The sequence below is a fragment of the Mugil cephalus genome, chromosome 9, assembly GCF_022458985.1.
Source record: "Mugil cephalus isolate CIBA_MC_2020 chromosome 9, CIBA_Mcephalus_1.1, whole genome shotgun sequence".
Taxonomy (NCBI): Eukaryota; Metazoa; Chordata; class Actinopteri; order Mugiliformes; family Mugilidae; genus Mugil; species Mugil cephalus.
The window spans coordinates 4,967,725-4,993,284 of record NC_061778.1 but is presented as its reverse complement, the minus strand read 5'-3'; the positions used below and the strand labels follow the sequence as shown (position 1 = coordinate 4,993,284).

The following is a 25,560-nucleotide window of genomic DNA, read 5'->3' as shown; positions in this document are numbered from 1 at the left end:
GAGATGGATACTGCCATGATCCCACTTCAATTTCATAAAGGGCACGACCCTGGTCACTGCAGACCGTGCACAGTGATAATGGACAGGCAAGATTCATTTCCAGAGCGAATCTAAACGGACAGGAAGCCTGCCCGCATGACGCGAGCCCAGAGATGGCAGACTGTCGGCCGGAGCTCGGAGCTCGGCGTCGGCGGAGTGAATTCACACCAATCAGGTCCGGAGGAGCTCAGGCAAACTCTGGAGTGTCCGCCCTTTTGGCTGGGCTCATTTCGGCAGGTGCGAACGCTGTCATCTGGACTCGTGTGGAGACACCCATCTGTGCTAAGACGGCCTGAAAATTCAGGTCTCGGTCCCACATGATGTGACTTCAGGGAAGCTGGTCAGCGAAGAGAGAATGTAATCCAGGACTAACAGCGGGAAATAACTCAAAAAAGCAAAGCTCCATGCGAGGCACTGGGAGGCCTACGCTGACATTTGATAGCTGGAAATGTAAAACACTCTTAACACATAGTCACATTCAACCTTCTCGCCCAGTTTTCCTCACTAACGAACACCACAGAGTGTAAATGATCTGTGGATGAGCTGAGGATAAAACCTCAAAGGCTTGTTTTCAAGTTGTCCCATTTGTGTACAGTTTGTTTGCGAGCAAAACTTTTCCATTTGACTTCAGACAAATAAACTATAGATTTGACTGCACCATTAGTTTTACCTTCGCTCCGGTAGTCCTCCTGAGAGCTGAGCAGACTCAGGGCTGACAGGGGGTGACTGGAGAACGCGGGCCAGTCAGAAGTCACCAGCCCGCCGCCGTGGCTCTGCCGAGGTCTGCTGCGCGAGCCGAGCACCGACGAAGAGCTGTCTGGTTTCATTCTCAACACGGCCGCGTATGATATGGGCCGCGCCGCAACGGCTCTCGCAAGGTCTGCAGAAATGGACAGAAAATGGGATATTCAAGAAATATACTTGGGGAATGTCTTTAATCAGTGTCCTCGTGGAGAGATTAAAAAAATATATGCAAAAGGCTAAAATTAAATTACAGTGCAGCAATATATATATATAGAGAGGGAGAGAGTAGTGGTTCCAGACCTTTTTTGCTTGGAGCCCCCATAACTTTCAAGAAAAATATATAAATAAATAAATAATAGCAGAACACCCCAGTTCACAGACACCATGTACACACAGAAACCTGTGCTCCAGATCCCACATAAAAGCATCAAGAGTGTCTCTGTACCGCATGATGTTTAATTCAGAGATTCGATCCAAAAAACTGTCATTAACAACTTCTGGCCTCAAAAGTCAGATCGTGTCCTTTATCAAAACTGAAATTAAGTTAACGCCTGGGAAATCATCTCACTTTCTTGTTTTTTTTTAATATTGACGAGTCCTTCACACATTTGCATTTCTCAGACATGTTTTAATTCATGCATATTGATGCTCCAACTGTTGCAAAAACAAGAGTAAAAGGGAAGTGTAATAGTTTAGGGCATAGGTCTACAACAGGGGGTCTGTGTAGGTAATGCAGGCGGGGTCGCAAAATATTTGGTTGATTAGACATTTTATATATATTTTTTTTAAATTTCCTCCAAAAATTTAAATTTTTTTAAATACACATTAACATGAATCCAACATATTTTAGTTAAGGGATAAATGGGGGTAGAAGATGCTGTCTTTCAGTCAATACTTCACTCATTCAGTGATACAGGAGCTGTCTCAACAGCGCACCACATTAGACCTGTCAATCTAAGGTTCCTGTACACAGCGGGCTCCGCCCCTATCACTGCTGAGCCAATCACGAGGCTGCATATCACACACCGACTCTGCCAGGGTCCCCGCAATAGGCCTATTCAGTCCCCAAGTGAATTCCCTCAGAAGTCTTTGTGATGTGGTGCCACGCTCTTCGCAGGGCTCGGAGCCCAGACTGGGAACCGCGGCTACAGAGAAGAGCTCCAGTCAGTTTCACAATCCGCGGGGAGCAGAATACTCTCCGAACTAACTAGTGTTTACAAGACAAGAACACGACTCAAAGAGAGAAGAAGTGGAGACAGCAGAATAAAGAGGAATCACAATTCAGAAAGAGCTCCGTGAAAAACATCCTACACAGTAGAAAATGTATAACCACGGTTTACAGCGAGAGATTTCTAAAGAAAAAAGCACAGCAGAGCTTTGTATAAATACAGTCCAGTTTGAGAAGTAAAATCCACTTAACAGTACAATTCCTTTTTCAAATCAGCACCGAGGCACCTGTTAAAAGACCTGAACTCCCTTCGTGAAAATATTTTACTCTCCATTTCTAGGACAATACTAGGAGTCTTTTCCATTTGGCTCTCATAGCTCTGTGCAGCAGCCATTTGAAGAACTGTCTAAAAAGGCACTTATGATAAAAAAAAAAAAAAAATTCATGAAGCTCTTAAAAGGAGCCGCAGACACACACTGCACATTATGCTGATCACTGTCATCAAAGTCTCAAATTGAATAAAATGGTAAATGTGACAGAACAGGAGAGAAGCAGCTTCCTTTAAAGTAACGAAGGTTTCACAACTGTGCTCTCTGAAGGAGCTGTCATCACATTCTTCCACTGCTGTATTTTGGAGGAATTCTGTCCACTTCGTGTTGTTAGAGCGCCAACGTGTCGCGCTTATACGATACGACTCTGGATAACACAAATAATTTTTACCTCGGCGATGGCTGATCAGCCGTGTATCGTTCCCAAAGCAACTCCACAGGACGGTCAATACACGGCTAAAATGTCTGGTGATACCGGAGCGCTGCTGTGGGGATGTAATGCTCAGACTAAAATGCAAAAGAGCAAGAACCTCGAAGCACAGAAAGAGTCTAATCAGAGTTCTGCAAAGGGGGGAGTGTTTTGCACAACATGATAAAGTGCTATGAAAGACCTGAACAAAACTGGGAAATAATTAGATGTCCTTGGGGACTTGTCAGCTGCAAAAACGCTGCTATCTACAAATGGAGAGTGGGCAATTTCTGCATTACATATTCCGGAGAGAAGCAGGATATAGGACTCCATTTTAAATTAAAGGGATTGTGAGTCTGAAAATTGAAAAGCAAAGCAATTAGCAGAAGGCTGGTAGTCACTTAAGTCATTTATCCCGCCGAGAATCAGCTCAGCTGGGAGGTAAACCACAGTCCCACTGCTGATGTCCGCAACATCTGAAAACCGAATTTACACGCCGCCATTATTCCTTCAGCCCCTACGCTGTGATTGAGTGTCACTTTGATGCTAAAATGTGGTCATTTCAGCACGGTTCACGAGGTTTCATGCATATTTAACAAGCAATGCTAATTACATTAAATAATAATAGATAACGGGTCGATTTAAACAGTGCTGAGCGATGGCTTTGCGCGACGGTTCGCTTTCTGACATCTCATTAGTGTGCAGGCCTGGTGGTGCATAGGTTGTAGAGCTACTGAGGTGTAAGGTGGCCGCTATGCTGCCTGGCAACATGAGCCTGTAAGCCTGACCCAGGGCAAAGAAAACCCAACAGAAAGCCAGGGAATAATTCCTGGGCTGCAGTGCACATTTGTAATGAGGCTCACACACGGACGCTCAGTGGGACACACTAACACTTATTAATGCTCATTTCTTTATTTCTTTATTTTTAATTCATGCGGAGCTCCCCACAAACTCTCCAGCCGTAACCGAGCCGTCATCCTCAGACGGACATTTGTTGCATGCACGCATGCGTGTGTGTGGGAAACTCAGTCATCTCGGTGACTGACAGCTGGGCCGTGACTGTTGCAGCTCGGTTGAGAAAAGCTGTGAGTGATGACGAGGAAGCCGCCCGTTACCAAATAGGTTGATCCTGTTAAAAGATGACAGCTGCACGGACTTCACTGAGTCAAGGTTCAAAACGCTGTCAGGACAAATGGCTCATTTCTCCCACTGAGCTGGAGATCTACATGCGAGCGCGTCGCACGCGTCAGAGCCGGTCGGTTTCTGTTGCGGTGACAAACGATAATCTCAGAGGTCTTCGTTTGTGATTAGCACTAATGAATATGTTATTGTAAATGTGATTACACGGCACCGAGTGTATTATTTTGCGACTGAATCACGCAAATTGAATTATTAGGATATCTGATATTACCACAGAGGAAGTCATCCGGACAAAAAGAATAACGCAACAAGAACTTGGGCCTAAAATACCTCCTCCTCCTCTTAACGCTGATTGATTCGAAGCCATAAAGAACAGCGAAGGCGTGTTTGTCATAAATGTGACATAATCAGTTGCAGAGAACATCAACGTCCTGGAGCCACATTATGACATTCTTTAATAAAAACACGGCTCTGAGTTTTTCACCGTCCCAACCTGCTCAGACATGATGTCATAGTTTATTACTCTTAATGTCTTTAGAGGTGGAAAGTGTTGTTGTATTGGATTATACTCGATGTAGCTACACGTCCCCACAGTAATAAACCGGCGAGGCAGTAACGACTCCTGACAGCGAGGTTGACTCCGACCAAAGAAACCGGTCATTCGGGGATATTTGGATAGATTTTTCTGACATTTCTCATTCAGTTGTGAACTCATAACTTAGCAGAAAATATAAATGAAATGAATGGGTCGCTTTTTAATTTAATTCATCAATATTTTTTAATAACCGCGCGGAGTTGAAGCGTTTAGTATTCCCATTTGTCATCCCAACTCGATCTCTTGTTTTATAACTGTTTGCTTAGACGCCTATAGATTAAAACGAGGTTAGGAGGACCGGGGGCTGAATTCTGACAGATGCAGCGCACCGCAAAAAGTCTCTTTTGTTTGTCTGACTACCGACGCTGATAGGCACTCGCACTCTCGTCAGCTGTCAACTCCATCTGATAAAGGCAATGACCCTTGCACATCTCCCTGATCCCTATCTTTCAGGAGGTGCAGAATCAGAAACACTCATTGTTGCTGAAAGGGCTGCACCTGCCGTATTTCAGGGAGCTCCGGAGAGGCGTCATCGGTGATCGTTTCAGGTCTTAACACCGGCCTCACGATAACATCAACAATGGGAGACAAGAGCCATTTTAAACTCCGACAAAGAACAAAGAGCCAAAGGTTAGCTTCACTTTGTTCCTATTGTCATATGTGTGACTATCAGACTGTGGTACCTTTCCATGCCTACGCTAAAGACGTCTACAGTAAGTGATCACGCAGGAGGAACGACTGAGGACACGTCTATGCCTCCGAGGCGAGACACTTAACACACAAACAGAGGTGAAGGTGAGACTAAAGAAGGATGACACGTCTCACCTGGGGAAACAAAGACCGAGGAAACACTGGAAACTTCACGTATTGGGTCATTGGGTTGACACCGCACGGGGGAACGTGTCTCTGCGAGATTTCGTCTGCGGCCTCTGGACCGCGGTGTGAAAAATTAATTAGGATATCATACAGTAAGTAGGTGAGACGCTCATGGGGACTCAAGTAGACGGACATGATTAGCCATAGCCTTTAAGATTAATGAAGACCTTCACAGGGAGATTATATTGACTGAAGCTGATTATGCTTGAGACCATTTATTCAGCGGAATATCATTACAGATAGAACAATCCATACATCATATGCAACCTCACCTCGCCTCCTATCAGACGGGACTACTCACTAAAACCCAGTCTTTTCCTCCTGATCCCGGCTGCACTGTGGGGATTGTGCGAGCTGCTTCAACCTTGCCAGTAACGATGATACCGCAGTGGCGCGATATGATGTATGGCGTCTCCTCTCCTAATGGGAACTGTGGGAGTCTCTATTCGGGTATGATCTGTTTTAGGACTAAATCCTTATTGGAGACGGGACACACTGTAATCTTACAATAAAACAACCCCCGAATCAAAGATAATTTATCTTTTCTCTGTATAAACTACGAAGCAACTTTTCTAACTGTCTTCCGGCAAAGATAGCGGAAAAAAAATAAAATTCCCACTAACTCTGGCGTCAGCACACAGGCTTATTGTATGTACTTGTGTGCTCTGAAATGCCAAATCTAAAATCCCCGGGTACTGATTAGAGTGTTGATCACTGCGCTCACCAAAGCAGCCTGACTGCCAAGACTTCTCATGCTCACAGATATTATAAACAATGACTCTTTTCTTCTTCTTCTCCTTCTTTTATTATTATTTTATTTTTTTGTTGTTGTTGTTGTGCGTAGAGGCTATCGCAACTCAGGTTCTCCTGCCAGTTGGAGGAAGGCCGCTCCCCGATGGTGGCACCAAAAATAGATTTCACATTTCTTGCATTGAGTACAGTTTAACCACACAAAGTCACTGCAGGATTGTGACTAATGACTACTGCTAGCGTTAACTACGCCATTCGGCTTCATGGGGAAATGCGGTTAACACATTCCTTTTCGCTGCGGCTCCATACATATTTTTTTTTCAGCAGCAGTTTATTTACATCAATATATTCATAGCAAGGTCCGGCTGTGTGTAGCGCATGCAAATACTCATTCGTTTCCCCCGACGCACACACACAACCCTATTTCTGGCGTGTGACTCTTTTGCCCTTGGTGAAAATGACTTCATGCATCTCTTATACAGCACTTCACATCTATATTCCGGGCAACCCACTTTTAATATTGAGATACCTCAGAGTTAACTGAGGACCAGCCCCGAATTACCATTCCACAGTTAACACTCCGAGCAACGTTGTATTTCAATCAGCTGCGGACTGGTTGGGTACGGGGAAAGAAAATGGCCCCAGACATCAGGCCCGGCCAACCCACTTTTAAACATGAGAGAAATCTAATTGCGCTGGCATTTCTGCTTCTGTGTGATTTAAATATCTATGGAAATGAAAAGAAGTGGACAGCACAGACAGGTATAGAGGAAAATAAAGTAGAACAGAGGAGCCACTGTCTTCAAAGCGAGTATTTTCAGGATATTCAAAGGGAACAGTAGGTCAATAATCCATTACAAAAACCGTTGTGTCAAAAGTATTATAACAGACAAAGACAGCATCCCACCCCTGGGAACGGCTGCTCGTGGCTCCTGCTGCTGATAATATTGAAAACCAGTTTGAAGTGCGGCCACTCTCACTAAAATGTGACATATTTCTGATAGTAGTGAGTGCTAAAAGCATAGTCAGTCCTCAGAGCTGTTCTGTTCTAGTGGAAAACCACTATTTGGTCCAACATTAGTCAAGTAATTGCTGGGTAAAAATAAGCAGCGACTCTCGAAGGCAGAATCAGGGCACTTAACATTTAACATCGCAGCCGTCAGCCGTTCTGTCAACTAACGTGTAACTATTGTGTAAGAACTTCTGCCAGAAAAAAAAACAAAAAATAAAACGTGAAACACTCATTTCAGCCATTTGTCTTAGAGATGTCTCAATGGACGGACTGAGCCTGCAGTCAAACGTTAAAGGATGTGATTAAACATGTCTGGTTGTACCAACTAAGGAGAGAGACTGCTGTTGAGTTTTATAATGTTAATGTAAGCAGAACTGGGATTTAATACTTGTTGTAATCGTGTCAATATGCAAGTTAAGCCTGAATAGATTTCTATTTCTTAGCTGGTTATCCACACATTAGTGTTTTCTATTTGTATCGTGAAAGGAGTCAATATACTGTTAGTTTATTGTTACTTATTCCACACAACAAAGGATGCCTTACTATTCGAAAATAATGAAAATCTTAAAGAAATAGAATGGTATACAGGAATTCATCTGTCAAGCATTAAGATTAATAATGGATTGATTTTCAAGCACCATGCGTGTGTGAGATATGAGAAAGAAAGAAAGAAAGAAAGAAAGAAAGAAAGAAAGAAAGAAAGAAAGAAAGAAAGAAAGAAAGAAAGAAAGAAAGAAAGAAAGAAAGAAAGAAAGAAAGAAAGAAAGAAAGAAAGAAAGAAAGAAAGAAAGAAAATTCTCATTATTATTATTATTACTAGTAGTAGTAGGCAGTAGCTTATTTAATTGGGACAATGCACATTGATCAACACTGATGCGTTAGTCATCAGTGTAAATGCTTTGGACTTGGCACTAATGCTAGATTTGCTAAATGCTAAAATTCTGCCGTAGTCCCAAGGTAGTTACACAACACAGACACAAAGGACTTTAAAACACAATCAAACAACAGACAACTACAGACACAGACAGACAAATCAAACAAGAAAAGAATGGCAAAACATTTGACCCACAACTACATATAGAAAAATATTAACGGACCAAGAACCCCAAGAGTAAACATCAGATTAAGAAAACACTGAAGAAAAAAGGAATTTCAAGAAAGCAAAAAGTCCTTGTATCAAAGAAACACGTCTTATATTTTGTTCAGAGACAAGAACGTTGTGCTTATTTAATATTAATATTTTCCTTCTTTCTAATAATGCTGTTTTTGCAGTGAATTATTCAGGCTGTGTGAGTACATGCCTGGTTTATATTTCAAAAAGCATGTGGTTGTTGCAGTTTCTGATCTGTGGTGGTAACTTGTTGCAGGAATGTGTTCCTCTTAAAGATAAAGACCATTTGGGAGAATTTAGTTCTACGCCTCGGTACGTTACAGTCACCTCTAGTTAGAGGTCTCATCCTTCGTCCTTCAGTGTTTTTTTTTTTTTTTTTCCAATGTGAATTCGTTCAGTGGTGGGGGGCAAGAGCATTTACAACTCTGAAATGATTTGATAGCTGTCTAGATCAAGAATATTATACATTTTTAAGACATTACAATAATGAAAATGAAGAGGTTTCCTGTCTACATTTTAACCTCCTTTATTATGATTCATCGATGAGGAGAAGTAATTGTGTTTATTTATAAAACATGCAGAAAAAATACCCAATATTCAATGATCGAGATCGTATTGCGGGCAAAAAGAACTTGATGGGGACATCTCTAATTTGTTTTCCTCAGCCGTTAATGTGGGGATCGATGATGGCAGGAAATCCGAGTTCCTTATGGAGATCTGATAAAGTCCACTGAGAGTCCATTAAAAACAAACACGCAAGGGTGGGATCAAAAATTGCTCTGAAGGCTGAAGAAGAAAAGGAAGCAAGCAAAAGTAAAGACCTGTCATCGCAGGCAACAATACGCCTGAGGTCAACGCTGATGTATGGCGCGTGTGTCTTCTTCTCAGGGTTTTCCCGCCGATGCCCATAGAATTTCATTTGTCTACGCTGTGATGTATGTCTCAAACTGCTCATTCAACAAAAACACAAAACATTATAGAGGAATGGAATGCAGAGCAGAACTGGATAAATGGGCAAGATGGGATGGGATACAGCATGTAAGGAAACACTGTGTCACTGTCAATGCATGTTTTTGTCTGTGGATATGTAAATAGGACGTGCAGAAATAGACAGAGATATTCTGTCTGAAATCACAGTGTTGGTTTTAAAGAAAACAGCATATATGATTTGTTTTTCCACAAGGAAACAGAGTGTAAAGATGCAGAAATACGACCTATGTGAAAGATGGTGGCTATGTCTCTAAGAGGCAATTATTTCAGAAAGCAGTGAGACAACACAACACAATGTAGTAGCAGTTGGTTGAGGCACCTATAATGAGCAGGCAGGGCAAATTATGTCAACTATATGTGCCCAAGACACCAAGACACCAAATCCTGAGATCAGAAATCAATGGACAGGATTGACTCAGCTGTAACAATTTAACTACACATGTCTCCGTGTAGAATCGTGTTTAACTAGTTCAAGTCTTCACATGCAGAAAGCTTCCCAGTGGATTGTTTTCTAATGTGAATATCAGTTAATTTAACCAAACTTTCCAACCACGTCACATGTTTGTGTTCTTTTTTTCTGAATTTAGATATGAATACAGATACAAATATCTCTAAAGAGTGCATCCAGTTTGTGAGCAGAATGTGATTGTGTGTTTTACTGAGTTTATAGGTTGTCAGATAAGTTAGTAAAGCATATTAATTAACGACTTGCAACCTGCATTTTCTGTTTAGTTGGAGTATTTACATCATCTTAATGCTATAGAGGGTACACATTGGTGTTACTAAGAGCTTGGGCCACGCAAAAACACAGTGAAATCCATCAGTAAATACAGTGAGATCAGAGAAAATGTGGATCATCAGATCAAATTAAGGACTCAACAATGATCCATACGAACTAGTATGGATCTGGAAAAGGGGATTAGCATCAGTTATGATAAATGTAGCTAAATAAAAGATGCTAACGCTGAGAAGTAACGTCAGTCCGTTAAAGGATGATGAGAAGTGATCACAAATATTCCGTTTATTGTTTTATTGTTATTTACTGTTGGAACTGAAATAGTTTCTGTCAGCTGTTACTACGCTAAAACAACATCTACAAACTTATCTCAGAGTCCTCCAAGAACGTAACTTAAGAAGTAACTTAAGGTTTCATCAAAAAAATACAGCATAAATTGATATTACCTGAAACTAAATGTGTTTCTTTTTTATTTATTTCTCTTTTGTTTTGTCAGATATCTGTAAAAAATATACCTGTATACCTGTTTCAGTCAATCGCACAACCGCTCTTTCCCATTTTTTAATTATTTTACAATACAGACACGATTAAAGACTACGATTCCAACCAATCTCCATGTTCAAATGTCACGTTTTGCCACTCAGTGGCCGTAACCATGGAGACTTCCGCTTGGTGCGATGTCACGTGAATACCGTCTATAGACCCTTTCACGGCCTACGCCACTGTGATGTCACCATGTAAAGCCAAAACACTTTTACTGTCACTTTCAACCATGAAAATATCTTCTTGCTGTATTTTTTTTTGGTGCCACAATCGAAAAAATCACCCATCACTACTGAATTTAAATTTGACAAATTACTTAATCGTTATTTAGGGGATTCTTGCTAAACGTTAATGCTAATGCTAACGTTTAAGCTAACGCAAATTACTATTATTATTACTAGGTTACCCTCCACAGAGGTTCCACTTACTTCTTGTAATATCTTTGTTGGGTTCCCCTCTGTGTCCTCTTTTGGTTAAATCGCTCATCCAGTGAGAGAGAGTTTAGGGGTCCATGAATCAATCACAGCTTTAAAATTAAACCCACGGTTTCAGGGAGTGAATGTATTAGTATATTCTCTAAAATATACGTTTTCCTCGTCCATTCTTGCCCAAACAGACCAGTGACATATGCTAACTGTCGTTTACAAGCTACAGTGTTTGAGATGTTGGGCATCCAGTTAAGCCCCGCCCCTGTTTACGAACCGTGAAGGGGTCTATATACAATAGTCAATAATACCTTACGAAATACTGGTAACAACACGGACCAATACATTCTCGCCCAGACGCTGTTTGTTCTCCATCCATTTCTTGCATTTCTTCTTTGTCCATGATGACAACAGCAGCACCTCCTGCAGCAGCCCCATGGTCTTTCCTATTATCTCACATAAAGCAGCAAGACACCCACGACAGATGAGACATTTCTCTGAGATTTCTTAAGTGCTTGTGTTGGTCTGAAAGCTTTCAGTAGTCAATGCAGTTATTCTGCAGCTCAAAATGTTCTTTGTGTCTCGGATTGAGTCATTTCTCCAATCCGACTGTCAACCAGTGAAAGAATATTTTTGCACATAATGTGGTGTAATCCTCTGTTTTTTTTTTAATGTAAAATTGCAATCTAAAAAGGAAAACAATTCTTTCTCACTGGATGGGAGGACAATACGTGACAACCAGATAATAAAGGTGTCGTCGTATTCTCTCGAGGTACTGGCTGTAATTTTACTCCATCGTGTCTTAGATCTGCTTCATAAACCACACGGGGCCCCGCGAGTTGAAGGGTCAGCGCTGCAATTTGCTACCAATATCCACCACGCTGCCTTGTCATCTGCTGTATCTCTGAAGCAGCAGGCCCCGCTAAATTGGTACAAATATGAGGTTGAATGTTGACCCGGGGAGCGCCTAAAGCAAGATCGGAAAGCACAGAACAGTAAGACAAAGATGAGATGGAGTTCTGTGGAGTGTTAGCAAGGTTACGGTTGTTTTATTAGAAAAGGTGGATTATAGGTGACGCTATCTTTGAATTGTATAGCTTGCTGCTTTATAGCCAGAGAGCACTGTACTGTAGTTCTCTGCGAGATGTTGTTGTGACATGTCGTCCTCTGGGAGTTTCAAAGTGACTGAAATGTCCCTTACATTGCATCTGAAAGTTGTAGTGGAGTATACAATTTCCAATGGGGGATAAAAAAAAAAAAAAAGCTTGCACATTGCTGCGCACGTAATTGAAAGAGAGTTTCTTTTCTCTCACAAAGTCCCCCACATCCCCATAGATTTTTTTTATTTTTTTTTACAAAATGCCAGGGGAAGAACTCATAACACTTTTCAGACAGCAATTTAAAATGTTCATGAGTTTAGATGCTAAGAAGAAAACAACCCTCCAAGTGCCTTTGCAAATAAAAACAGGTGCCTGACTGTGTGTTGCTGGCCTTTAAACTAACATTAACACCAGACTTGTTAGCCTGCTACTGCTAATGCTAGCAGATTTTTGTGTGTGTGTGTGTGTACTCGGAGGGATGGTAACCTTTTGGCATCGTGTATACTTGATGGAACAGTAGCATAACCATTTTCTGAAAATGGATGTTTTCTTCATCTTTGTCTGCACAGGACTCCTGAATACAGAACTCCGATCTGTTCCCAATACCGTGCCACTGTTCCTCGTGATTGTATGTCGGACATCCTCTGCCTCCCTTTGCTCATTTTTCCAACACCAGGTTTTCTTTCTTTCCTTTTTTGTTAAGACCTGCATGTGTCAGCTCCCTAACCCTGCTGCCAAGGAGGCGAAGGCTGACCAAAATAGAACATTTATTGTAAATGACTCATTACTCTGTTTATCAGTGTTACCAAGAGCAATGTTTTTGTGATAACCACTGAGCCCTATAATGCTGGCTTGCTGAAACGGCTTTCCAGCGGATGCTTTTCGCACAAGAGACTAACTCCACCTCTCTCTCTCTGCAGAAGCAAGATTTGTCACCCTGCAGACGCAGGTTACAGTCCTCGGTGCATTGTAAATCCATTTATTACAAGCCAATGGTACAAGCCTCTGAAGTGTGCAACAAATTAGATATCAAGTATTTGAATATGTATACCGAATGTATTAATCATATTAACACACGTGTATACACACACAACAGTTCTTCAGATATGACATTCTGTTAATTAATGAATACACATATTCACACACAACGTGGCCTGAGGGAACAGATCCATGGACAACAATGACTGTCTTATAGGAGGCCAGCACACTCAAGGTTACAAACTTAACACCAGTAATTCTGGGAGAGGTAGAAAGATCTTGTTAAAAAGGAATATGCAAATAAACAAATAAAGAGGTAATATTTAATGGAGATGTTATCCGAGAGAGATAATCATCTCTACTCTGCAAAATACGCTTTTCATCTTTTTTTGCAGGTTGCTCAGCGTATGCAGTCTGCAGCTATTAATTGCAAGTTTAAGCATTTTCTCTATAGATATAAAAAACAAAATACTGGGGTTACAACGGCCTTTCGGCAGTTTATCATAAACTATTAAAGCTAACTCACAAAGAAAGATGCGCTCTTTCTCTTCGACATAACGCGCACAATTTATCCAGAATGTAACGGCCCTCGAACGCGGCTGACGAAAACGGTTGTTTCCATTTAATAGTATGGTTTAAGAAGCAGACAAGTGAGGTCAGCGCCGTTCGCTCTGACTCCCATAAACGGAGCTCGGAGAGAGCCGCGGAGAGCACGAACCCTCCTCTTGTGGGCTGAAAGAACCGTTAAAAGGGCGCAATCCATTAGGCAAACACTTGGGCCAGACTGACAATGGAAGACACTTTATCAGGAACTTAAAGTTGTGCACACACTGCTCATCGCGCCATTAAAGGGCACGATGCTAAAACTCAACAGATGTAGGTGTGGGGGGGTTTGGTTTATAATGGTCTGAACCGCTAAAGCTAGAAAGATGCTTTAAATGGATTTTTTTATGAACATCGAGGTCTAATTGAGTTTTGTTTTAGCCTTATCAGTTAAGTAGAGATATCTTTATCAAATAATATTTGCAATCAACCCACTCTTTATATTATGCTATGAAAATGAAAGCGCCATAACACTGTGTCTCATAGTTGGTCGATACCATAGATTAACAATAAAAAGGTGTGCGACAGTTATCTGAGACTTATCTGAGACAGAAAGAACCGTGGCACCTCGACGATGATTCATGGTTTTAAAGATGTGAATACCTCTCGTCCAGGTGTGAAAAGTGTCCTCCTCTCAAATCAACAAACCACGATTCTCTCAGCAGCATTTTTTTTTATGACATCTGTCACATCATTACAGCAAATTTCAGAGCACACTGTATTGTTTTTCTTTTTACGCGTAACATCAGTGCTTAAGAAGGTTCTGTGCAGCTATTATCTCTCGACGTTACCCTTTGAATTTCTCACCTGAAAGGCCACTGATGACAGACAGGAGGAGAAATGGTTTCCATGGTGACCCCATACTTGTTGAAGAGGGTCCCTTCTGCAAGAATGTTAGCAGGTCCGCTTCTTCATTAAAGCTGCGCCTACAAACAGAGAGAACAAACATGGGTTGGCGAGGGGATGCGGCGCTGTTCATCAAATAAGAGCAGCGCATTACAGCCGTCAATCTGAAACGCAAAATCAAATCCGCTTTCACTTTTAGAGCATCACGGAGATGATCACACCGCGTGATCAGGCTCACGGAGGAGGTACACGTGACATGATTCCCACAGTTCTATGAAAAATAATACATCCAGTTACACTCTACTTGCTCTTTGTCTTCATATTTAAGTGCTCCACGTTTTTATTTTTATTTTTTTGGTGCAAAATCTAACATACGTCAAGATCGCAACCCGCATTGCTCACAGGTCTACTGAGCGGACGCTGATGCTCCAGATATACAGCGTGAATACGCCGAGGCTCCCAACAGACAGTGTGAAGAGTTTGTGAAAAGCAACACCATCCTTGGACTTGCAGGGTAAGGACATTCTCCAACAAACCCATTCAGCCCCACTCCCCCTGTGAACACTACAGAGCTGCTTTCATAACATATTCTATCCATCTGTACAACAGCTCACCTTCCTGTAACCGTTAACTCCATGTTAATGGACACTATTGCACCTCAGTATCATTCCTATGATAATGCAGATTTTGTCTTCTCCATTTCTACTACATTTGTTGATATGCGAGTCCTGTCCATTTTTTTCTGCTTGCACTATTCTCTATTTTATTTTACTAGATGTTACTCAGACTTTATTTTATCTTTCATTTTACTTTCTTACAAGTGTGTCTTTTATGTGCAACTAAGCTACTGCAACCAAGCAGTTTTCCTTGTGCATCATTAAAGTCTAAGTCTAAATCTAAAAGGACTTCATGGGTTAACTGTGTGTTCCTTTCATCAGCTCCAAGTCTGGCCTATCACTTCATGTAATATCCATCAGAGATGTTCAATATCACTAATTTCCTTTTGGTGTCGGCGATACCGACCCAATAAGGATACTGTGTGTGGTAAACCTAAGAAAAAAAGTAGTGTATTTCAAATCATAACTTCAAAGAGAAGACATCAGAGACATTTTATTAGACATTTATTTTAAACTATAAGTATCTCATATAAAAGTTTAGTGATATGTGGCCTCATTTACTATACAGTCGAGCTAATACAACAACAGAAAAACCAAACAGAGGACATAATCATAAAATGTGAAAATGGAATAAGTAAAATAAGACCATTAAAATAAATCATTGTTTAACTATTAAGAACTACTATAAAATTAATATAAGTCTATAAAAGTTTAGCTATGTTCCACTGTGTTCTTACATTACCTCCAATGACTGAAGTATCGATATTTTTATTTAAGAATCGATCTTAGAACATAAAGACCTGGTATCAGTGGTATCGATATTTCAGTATCGATCCACACATCGCTAATACCCACTGTGCTTGAACCTGTGTGGAGGTGAAGGGTCAGGAAGCGAATGAAAATGATCTTTCTGCCACAGTGTGTGACAGAGGATGATATTATGTTAAACCTAAACGGTGTGTTTGCATTTAAGGCTGCAACCACGTGCAAACGTTTCCAACACAAATCAACAGAGTCGACTACGCTGATGCGTCGTTGGAGTCCTTCCTCCCAAGGTTTATGTTCACGCCGCTGATGAGTGCTTCGCGTCTCATCTGTTGTTTTTCCCACAAGTACTCAAGAGCAGCTCACTAGAAAGTGACTCACGGTGCATGTAAACTTATAAAAATAAGTGACAAAGACTTCCATTAGCGGTGCGCTCTAAGTGGGTCGAGAAACCTTTTGAAGATAAATTATACAGCTGCACTTCTAATTACAATCAGCACAAGTCACTGAAGTTAAGTCACACTCAACACCATCTTTGCTAATTAATGGGCTTTTTCTAATTATACTGCATACGTCTTAACATTTTGCATTGAATAGTATCACTGGGCAGAAGCTTGAAATGATTTCTTCACTCGCAGATTTCATAATAGAATAGAATGTATGGTTGTTGTTCAGTGGTAAGGATTATTGGACTACTCGGAGAATAATTCATTCACTACTAATGGATTTAAAAAAAAAAAAAAAGATTATCAGCAGCCCTAATAATAAATTGTCCACACTGAATTTCAAAATGTCTTTCTCCTCCCAGACAGGCTGTTGAAAAGTTTTACTTATCTCCACCAGGTCCCACTCACCTCTACACGCGCTGATAATACTCAGAGTTGCTTGTGCTATCTCGTACTGACTTAATGGACTTTGCCTGACATATTAACTTAAATTCATTCGGAACTAAATGCGCACGACTCCTAAAGCCGGGGCTTTCATCATACCTCATGCCCGCAATCTTGAATGTCGCCATCATAAGTGCAGCACCGGAGCATGACCACAATAACAAACACTGATATTCAGGGGATATTGATTACACTGCACCTCTCCTTATGGGTGCACCTCCATTTACAAGCACAGCAAATGGGATCCATTGCCGTGTTATAAAGAGAATGAGTTGCGTTGACCTTATTAGTCTGCTTCGGTGCCATTCGTCTCCACCCCCTCCCCCCCCCCAAAAAAAAAAAAAAAAAAAAGAATTTCTCCATTTATCTGCGCATTCGTTTGAATCCTCACTTTGTTTCTCCTTCTCTGTTATCTCGCTGACAGTGTCTCTCATCTTCATTTAACTTGTCGGTGTCATTTAGATTATTAATGCAGTGGCGCAGACAGCCCTGAGAGTTGAGGGAAGCATGTCCACATCCAGCAGGAGTCGTCTCACATTCATCATTTATGCCTCCTTGTCTTTGCCTCACCTCATTTGCTCCCCTCCCTCCGGTGAACAATGCACCGGGAGTAGTGGTTTAAACAATTAGCGACTCTGCAATTAGGCTATTTTTTATTTAGAGATAGAAAAAAACATATTTATTCCTCATCACATCAGCTACTTTTGCAGGATGTAAATCCAAGCCTTTTCCTTTCAGTTGGATAAACTAAAAATGAGAAGCGACACTACATCCTGCGTTATTGTTCAGAGTTTTCCCTCCGCCGACTAATATAAAGCATGAAAGAATTGAAATATCTGCGGTCCAGACGGCTGCCTGATGAAAGGCGAGCGGAACGTGTTCTTTTTTGGAAAGGTGCTCACCCTCCTTCACCTCGCTGTGACCTCCGCCGCCATCAGACGGAGCAGACGATAGCGGCGTCAGAAACTGCATGCGCTGCATACATTAAAAAAAAACACACAATCACCTCAGGAAATCGCTCCTTGTCACTTGACACTTCACCTGACTGCACGGGTCAGCTTGTTGTCAAAATAAACTTCAGAGTAAGTTCAAAACTCGTTGGGTTGAATAACTTTCCCATCAGCCTCCAGGAGGTTACTGGAGTCAGAGGAACATGAACAAATCTACTTGCAACGATTCTGCTTTATTAGCTTAAAGTACGCCTGCAGCATTTTTTTGCATTTAGATTTGTCAGTTTGGCATGTAATAGCAATACTGTTCTAAGCACTAAGGATGCCCTCAAACCACAATATGTTTAAAATGAACTCCAAGGACCTACCATTTGGGTTGGCAGATACGGAGCGCTGATACGAGTGCTCAATGGTAATGCAGCATTACTCCCAAATAAATCCCAATTACCATAAAAGTGCAATGACTTTGAAGCATGCACCTGCTATAGCTTGACTGGTACGCCAGCCTTGAGACTGCTTTGCTTGTAGTGAGCGTCACCGGGGAGTAAAATTCACATCAGTCCACTGAACAGTTAAGCTGATGAGAGACACCGGGCCGCTTTTTCACGAACGCGCGCGCCTTTGGTCGGACAGCTTCTGTGATGTGTTGATGGCTGTGAATCTTTTAATACTTTGGCTGAGAAGGTCACAAAATCCTGTAACATCAACAACTGACAACGGCCGATCATGAAGAGCGATGCACTGGGCCAGGGCCTCTCTCGTTCGTCCTGCCTGCAGGTTGCCTCTGGACAGTTTGTCTTGCTTATTTAGTGTTGGCTGCAAAGTTGTTTGTTGTCTTCCACCACTGGCATAAGCAAACTCCTTGAACTCTGCATTGTAATACGAGCACATGAGGACAAGTCTCCTAAATTCCAGCGGAGAGCATTTGTCTGTCTGATAAGAAGTTCAAATGTTTTTAGCAGATCCTCTGCTTAAGGTTCAAAGGCATCAACAGACACTTGTAAGATCAGGATCAGTCTTATTTAAAGGAAAAAAGTAGAAAGTAAAGTGAAGAGACAACACGCATTGTCCTGAAAACACATTTCTTTTGTTGCAGTAAATCTCTCTCGTATATACCAAGTCATGAGAACATGGATCCCTGGTGTATATCAAATAAATTGCGTCTGGACACAAACTAACTAAAGTTCACCCCACTTGACTTCTCAGTGTCTCTTGCAACTCTGCCAGATGTGTCATTTGTGGACTTGGCTTTCGCTTCCCAGTCAACCATGTAAGAAAATGGAGGTTTTAATTTACAAGAAACAAAAATATTCTCTTTACACATGGTAGCCTGGTGCAGGCGGACGCAATTATTATCAGAATTTGAGTCTGGTAAGGCACCGTTGGGATTTAATTATGAGGTGTGTTTTACCCGATACTTCTGCATGCAAGTGGAGCCCAACGACCAGCTAGAGCCATGTGACTGCTAACTTTTCTATCCATAACCAGTAAAGCCTAATAATACAATTAGCCTGGCATATCCTGTTCCCACTGAAGCAACTCTAGACCATCTGAGGCCTGGGGAAGTTGTGTGTGCCGTCCAACCTATATACATGCAGGAGGTCACGAGCAAGATCCTTGATAATATGCAGTCACGTATTGATTTGGTTCACTAATGCAGGAAAGAAGGAATTGTTATGCAAGCCTTAAGTACTGAAAAGACCTTAGCAAGGACATCATACAGTTTGAATTTCACTGAATCTCCTCTTTTGGATTTTGCAGAGCGGTCTACAAATTAACTTTCACGGCTTCAGAGTACCCTGGAACTTCACCTCATATGAGCTGTGGCACTTCCGTCCAGGCAATCACACCTCAACCTTATGATTATTAACGAGGCAGCAAAGTCCACTGACCATTTTAAATGTGATGTGGTGTTATTGTGGTGTTTCCACAAGACGCGAACCACAAATACCCCATGAGAACATTCCCGCGGGAGCCATATTGTCATATCGTCAGGATATTGTGAAATTTCTTGACATTACAGGACTGGGATTTAGTAACTTCAGTCTTTTAAAATGTGAATGAATGAATCTGTTCACCTACATTGTAGCATGACTATTTTCATAGGGTTGTAGCATGTTTGTCAGCACTGACATTTTGTGGACTACCGTGGAAATTCACAGATTGTTCTGCCGCTAAGCTGCCTTGTGTTTGTACCGCCACAAACATTGCGTCATGAATTCAAGAGGAGGCTATAATCACAAACGTGCTACACCGATTCTGATTATAATTACAGTTTTCACGCTCTCGTTCCAACCTTTCACCAGCGCCAATTAGCATCGCATGTACCCAGGAAGGTACTGTGACTCCATCAAAGGATGAGACCTGAGATTTAATCAGTGGCTTCCTAATAACAGAGCACAACATGTGTTGCTGACACGTACACACATGGAAAATATCTGAACATTACAGTGAATGAAGTACAATTCAAATAGACAAATGCATTTATTCTACTTCTATAAAAGGCATATTGTGTAATTTGTCTTATTTATTTTCGGATCTTATCACATTTATATGAGATACATTAAGTAACTAAGCTTAGAGGATAACAAGGTGTTAGCTTTCAATTCTTCTTCCTGCTCCTACGTGCTGACATTCAATTTGTAATCTGCACAAATTTAAAATAATGGCAGGGAGTATCGGTGATTGCAGTAGTGGTAATAATAACAATCACAGCAGTTCTAGTAGAATCTGTATCCGTAGAGTTTGTAAATGTTTGGACAGAGTTTGAGTTATTTTAGCTTTCGACAGCTGTAGTACACTCCCAGCAAAGCATTGCCAAGGAGGAAACCTATTCTTTGGTGATGCCCATGGGTTCAGACGGTCATTACCTGCAAAGGCTCATTTGATCTCTAATTACATTCATTTGTCCCCTGGAAATAAAGGGACGGTGTACAAAACTGGCTCTAATTCCTATGCCTTTCCTCTAATTTGGATGTGAACATCCACAAATTTAAGCGAGTCTGCAGTTTCAACTCAATATGCTTTATGAAAACAGCTAAAATAACAAAACATATGTCCTTACATATATGGACATAACTGTCTGTACCATACCAGCCAAACTATTTTCCCAGGAATATTGGCGACGGCTTTGGACTTTGAAGTCAAACACACATCCGCCGGATTCACTCACGTTTTCATTTAAATATTACTATGCTCTGCTGTACCTCACACACTGTACTTGTTTTCTCACGGTTCCACGGGACCACTTTACGGAGCATTCGGCAGTCTGGTACTGGTAGTCACCATTATGTCACATCCTGCTTCTATAGACCCCTTCATGGCCTAGGTCACTGTGACGTCACAACGTTAGCTGGAGGCAAAACAGGGGGAAGATTGAGGCGAACCTTGTCACTGTCAACCGTGAAAATGTCGTCTTGCTGTATTTTCTGGAGCAAAGACACTAATACATACCAGCAACTATACTTTGGTTTGCCTTTGGCGATTAAAAGAAAGGACTGGAGTGATACACTCATCAACAACGTGTACACCTCTTATCAGATAAGATTAATATCTAATACATCATCAGTTTCAGGATGGATAACGTCATGGCTTAGAATAAATTGTCACTGAAATTAGTTAAGTTAATCATTGTTTGGTGGATTCTTGTTACATGTTAATGCTAATGCTAACTGCTAGCTAACGCAACATTAGTGTGTTTCAGGGGTGTCCAAGCAGAAGTTGCATTTACTACGTTACCCTTCACAGTGGATCCACTTACTTCTTGTAATATCTTTGTTGGAGAGGCTTCACTTGATAAAGACAGACCAGACTTCACCCCCCCTGTGTCCTTTGGTCAAATCGTCCATCCAGTGAGTGAGAGTGTAGGGGTCGGTGAATGTCGTGCCATCAGTCAGAGTCAGCGTTTTAAAATAACACTCACGGTCTCTCTCACAGAGAGTGAGTGTATTAGTATATTCTTTAAAATATGCGTTTTCCATTCCAGCCAAAACAGTCCATTAAAATATGCTAAACTCTGTTTACAATCTATGGTGTACAATTTTTTGCCTCCAGTTAAGCCCCGCCCCTCAAAAAACACTGTTTTCGAACCAAGAAAGAGTCTATAGCATCAAATAATGAACCGAAACAAAACTCATCCCAAAAAAATGTCACTTGAACATGCATCTGCATTATATTAACTACTTAAAACATGTACATGAGATGACAGTGATAATTCATTGGACAAATTGAGTCAAAAAACAATATTAATTTAAATGATGCATTCAAAATCAATATTGATTGGGAACAAAAAGTATTGCGATATGTTGCCTTATCAATATTTTTTCACACTACTAACAATACTAAAAACATATTGAAGGCAGTGAGTGAAAGACACTTCACTGTTCTGTGCCAGTCATCATTGCTGCACTTGGCTCACTGATTTGTGATGACAGGGATGCTAGATGGTATTACACAACTGAAACTTACCTGCTGCAGGTAAATACCTTTTTCGAAATTGTTTTTATTATTTTGAAAATGGCCTACATTAAATAACAAGCACAATATTTAAAGGGATAATCTTTTTATTCTCCATGTGCAAAAATGTCTGGCGTAACAAAGGAAAACGGCGGTAATGTTTTGAGGGAGAAAACACTGCTTCGAGCCATGTTTGCATTTCAGCCTAAACAAGCTACTAAGCTCCTTAAAATAAGTCTTGCTACACAAACACGCACACACACTGGAGGTTTTAATCCGAGTGCAAGGGGTGACGTTAAAACATGATAATACTGGGATTACCCTCACCACGTTTCACTCCTCTGACCAAGGCAAGCCTTTTGTTAATGGGACATGTTTTTTTTCCAGATTAGCTCTCTCCAAAGTAATGTTACAGCCACAAGAGACCACGTGCAGGAGGGGATAATGTTTAAGAATTTAGCTTTTGATGGGACTTTCGCATTTTCTGTCCCTTGACTGGAAGAAAACATGAAGTAAGATGAGAAACGTCCCTTGAGTTATCCGTTCCTGCAGCAAATACGCCTAACACAGCTAAGTGTGCCCTTGAGCAAGGCACTTCGTTTCAATCTGTGCCAGCGGAGCAAGACACACTGACCAGCAGTAAAACTTAGCTTACAAAGAAGCTGGAAAAGTGCGGAAAAACATCTCAGCGGGATTAAAAAAAGGTTTAAAAATAGAATTCAACACCAGTAGATAGAGCGCAATGTGAAATTTTATCGTTTGTCCACCCCCTCAGTTGGACAAGTTCCCGCTTCTTCTTCACTTGTCGCTTATCTCAGTGTAGCCTCCGGGTGAGGCAGACAGCATCCATACAGCTGTCAAAGGTGAAGCAGGTGGCGAGTGCAACCATTGCAACAAATCTGCAAACAACGTCAATTTTCATGTTGTTTACAGCTTCTTTCTGCTGCACATTCGCACAAGCTGCTCCGAGTTTTACCATTGTTCCTCAAAGCTACGTTCAGACTGGCGGTCTAAATCCATTCAAAGGATATGCAAACTGATTTTTTACAAAGTCCAAACAGCAATTTTCATTTTGCATCTCAATTCAGACTCCTTGGACGCTCAAACCGTATTTCAAAGTGGTGTCATTTGTAACACAAGACAACAACAGACTCAAATCTAGAGCGAGTGTGTCCATCAGAGCCACTGGATTTGTATCCTATCAAGCTTGTTTGGCTCTCGAACATAGATTTCGTCCAAAAGGAAGCTATGATGGAAGTGTCTGTGATGTGAAACTGACCCAAGAAATCTGTAATAGAATTATTACAGGCTTGTCAAAAGCACTGAGACTGACTGTGCAGAATAAAAACTGGGGCAGGGTGGAGAACTCACATTCAGACAGTTATTTTATTGTCATTTTTATTGCTTGTAGCGTCATCCTCTTTATAAAGCGTTTTCTTTCCCCAGCAACACGTGGTGAATATGGTATATTTTTAGTCTACGACTGGTTAATCGGTATTAGAAGTTTTTAAAAATGTGTTCTTATTTTATAACTCAAGTAAAAAGTTTTGTATTCTTGTGCTCCATGTTGTATAAATTGTGTTTGTCATTTACTTATTCTCAGTGGTCTCTAAATAGAGATCCAATCTTAATGAGACTGCCTATTAAATTCATTTTATTAATAATGTCAATAACGTTGGATGCACAGAGATGAAGTTTCAAATTGTGAAAATGCAAATAACTACCAGTAGGTGTAATACTGAAGCACAGTTGTTCCTGTTTCTTCTGATCTGACTCTCTGAATTTATTAATAAATGTCAAAACAAGAACGCAATGAATCAACACCACACCTACACAAAAACAGAACACGGCAGCAAGATCTATATTTTATCTGAGGCAGCAATCAGCAGAATGAGATGTGCACTTTGATTTTAGTGGATCTGCTCTGTAGATAACCAGCGAGTTTTTATAATTAAAACTACAGGGATTTCTGGGCTATGTATAAGGAAAGACAATGAAACATATTTTCTATTATGAATAAAACTAAGGCAGATAGAGTGTCAATATTTCAGGATGCATTTATTTAGTTTTCATACATAGATCTATTATGTCAATTTTGTTTTTTCATTTAATATCTTCAGTATCTTTTGTGTAGTCAATCAGTCCTTTGATTAACTTTCTGTAATAAATTCACAAACATAATTAGGACATATTTAAACATGTTACCGATGAATTAAGAACCATTTGAAACTAGAACGTTTACTGAATGTTTTATTTAGTCATTGTAATTAGGACTACAGTGTATTTAATGACTTGCACTGAACGTAATTGGAAGTACAGCCTCAGTCTCACTTACATCACACCTACGGCAAATTTCGGATCATTAGTGTATCTAACGTGTGAGAGGAAACACGGCACAGGCAGGTAGATCACAGAAACTCCACACAGGAAAGCCCAGCGGGTTAGAACATAGAACCTTGACATGCTAATCACCGCTAAAGGCTGCTAACACCCACTTAGAGGAACGTAACACTAACGGAAATCCATGTCATCTTGTTTTAAAAGACTATATCCAAAGAAATTAACAGGAAAGCCATGCTAGCCATTAGCATCCAAGTCTCCGTTGAGGTCCTTTCTCCTTTCTCTCAATAAAGACACCAGCTAAGAAACTTCTGCAACTTCTTCTTCTTTCTCCTTCTGGAGGTTTTGGGTAACTGGTCATATTATTGCAGACTTATGTGTCTTTCAAGCATCTGGGTCTCTGTGTTTAATGGATTTCCTCACTTTTGATATTGGGTTTAGGGCTTTTTTTGCTGTAGTCGATTTTGAAGAACACAAATTGACAGAACGGATTTAAGCATGTGTATAGAGAGGAATCCCACTAGTGTAATTGTCTAAATCCTGGCTGCCCAATTTGGGGCACCCCACTTACATGTGGCCTGCACTTTGCCCACTGTATAATTTTTTATTTCCACCATCAGCGCTTGGAATCTGCGATTGCTCTCATTAAGTGCTATTTATTGGTGCACTTCCATTGCTGACCAAAGAATACCATTGTGATACATTGATGGTAGGGTGGCGTCGTTGAGCTACTTCCAGCTTAAACCCTGTGAGGTGAAGAAAATCAGCAGCTAGTAAGAGGATGCAGATGGAGCCTTGCAGGCGGTGGGGGGGCGGCTACCTGTTTTAGTCTGGACGGAGGTCCGCACCGACATACACACAAACAAACACAGAAAGACACACCTTCAGCCCGAATGACAGAATAATGAAACCAGGACTAGCGGGGCTAACATGGGGCTAAGTTAGCATGCTGAGGCCATGTTAAACATACTGCTGTTATTAGGCAGATGGACTCTTTAAGTATGTATGTATGTTAGTATATATGTGTTAACAGACTGGTGTTTAGCTGCAGTGGTGTTGTAATTGATATTTTAGTTTAGTTTTCTGTTTGCCGTTGTGTGCTACCGTGGAACAGGAGGCTAACTGATTAGCCTGTTGTCTGCTAACTGG

General features: G+C 41.0%; 1 protein-coding gene across 3 annotated transcripts in view; it reads right to left on the bottom strand.

Moving 5' to 3' along the window:
- The window catches only part of cntn5 (contactin 5), a 116,642-nt gene that overhangs the window by 65,996 nt on the left and 25,086 nt on the right, over positions 1-25,560 (bottom strand). For all 3 annotated transcript variants that reach the window (XM_047595213.1, XM_047595214.1, XM_047595216.1), the window contains exons 2-3: positions 14,356-14,474; positions 710-919 (exon numbers count right to left, since the gene is read on the bottom strand). In XM_047595213.1, coding sequence (XP_047451169.1) covers positions 710-919; positions 14,356-14,410 — 265 coding nt within the window. In that variant the 5' untranslated portion in view covers positions 14,411-14,474. The remainder of the gene's footprint in view (positions 1-709; positions 920-14,355; positions 14,475-25,560) is intronic.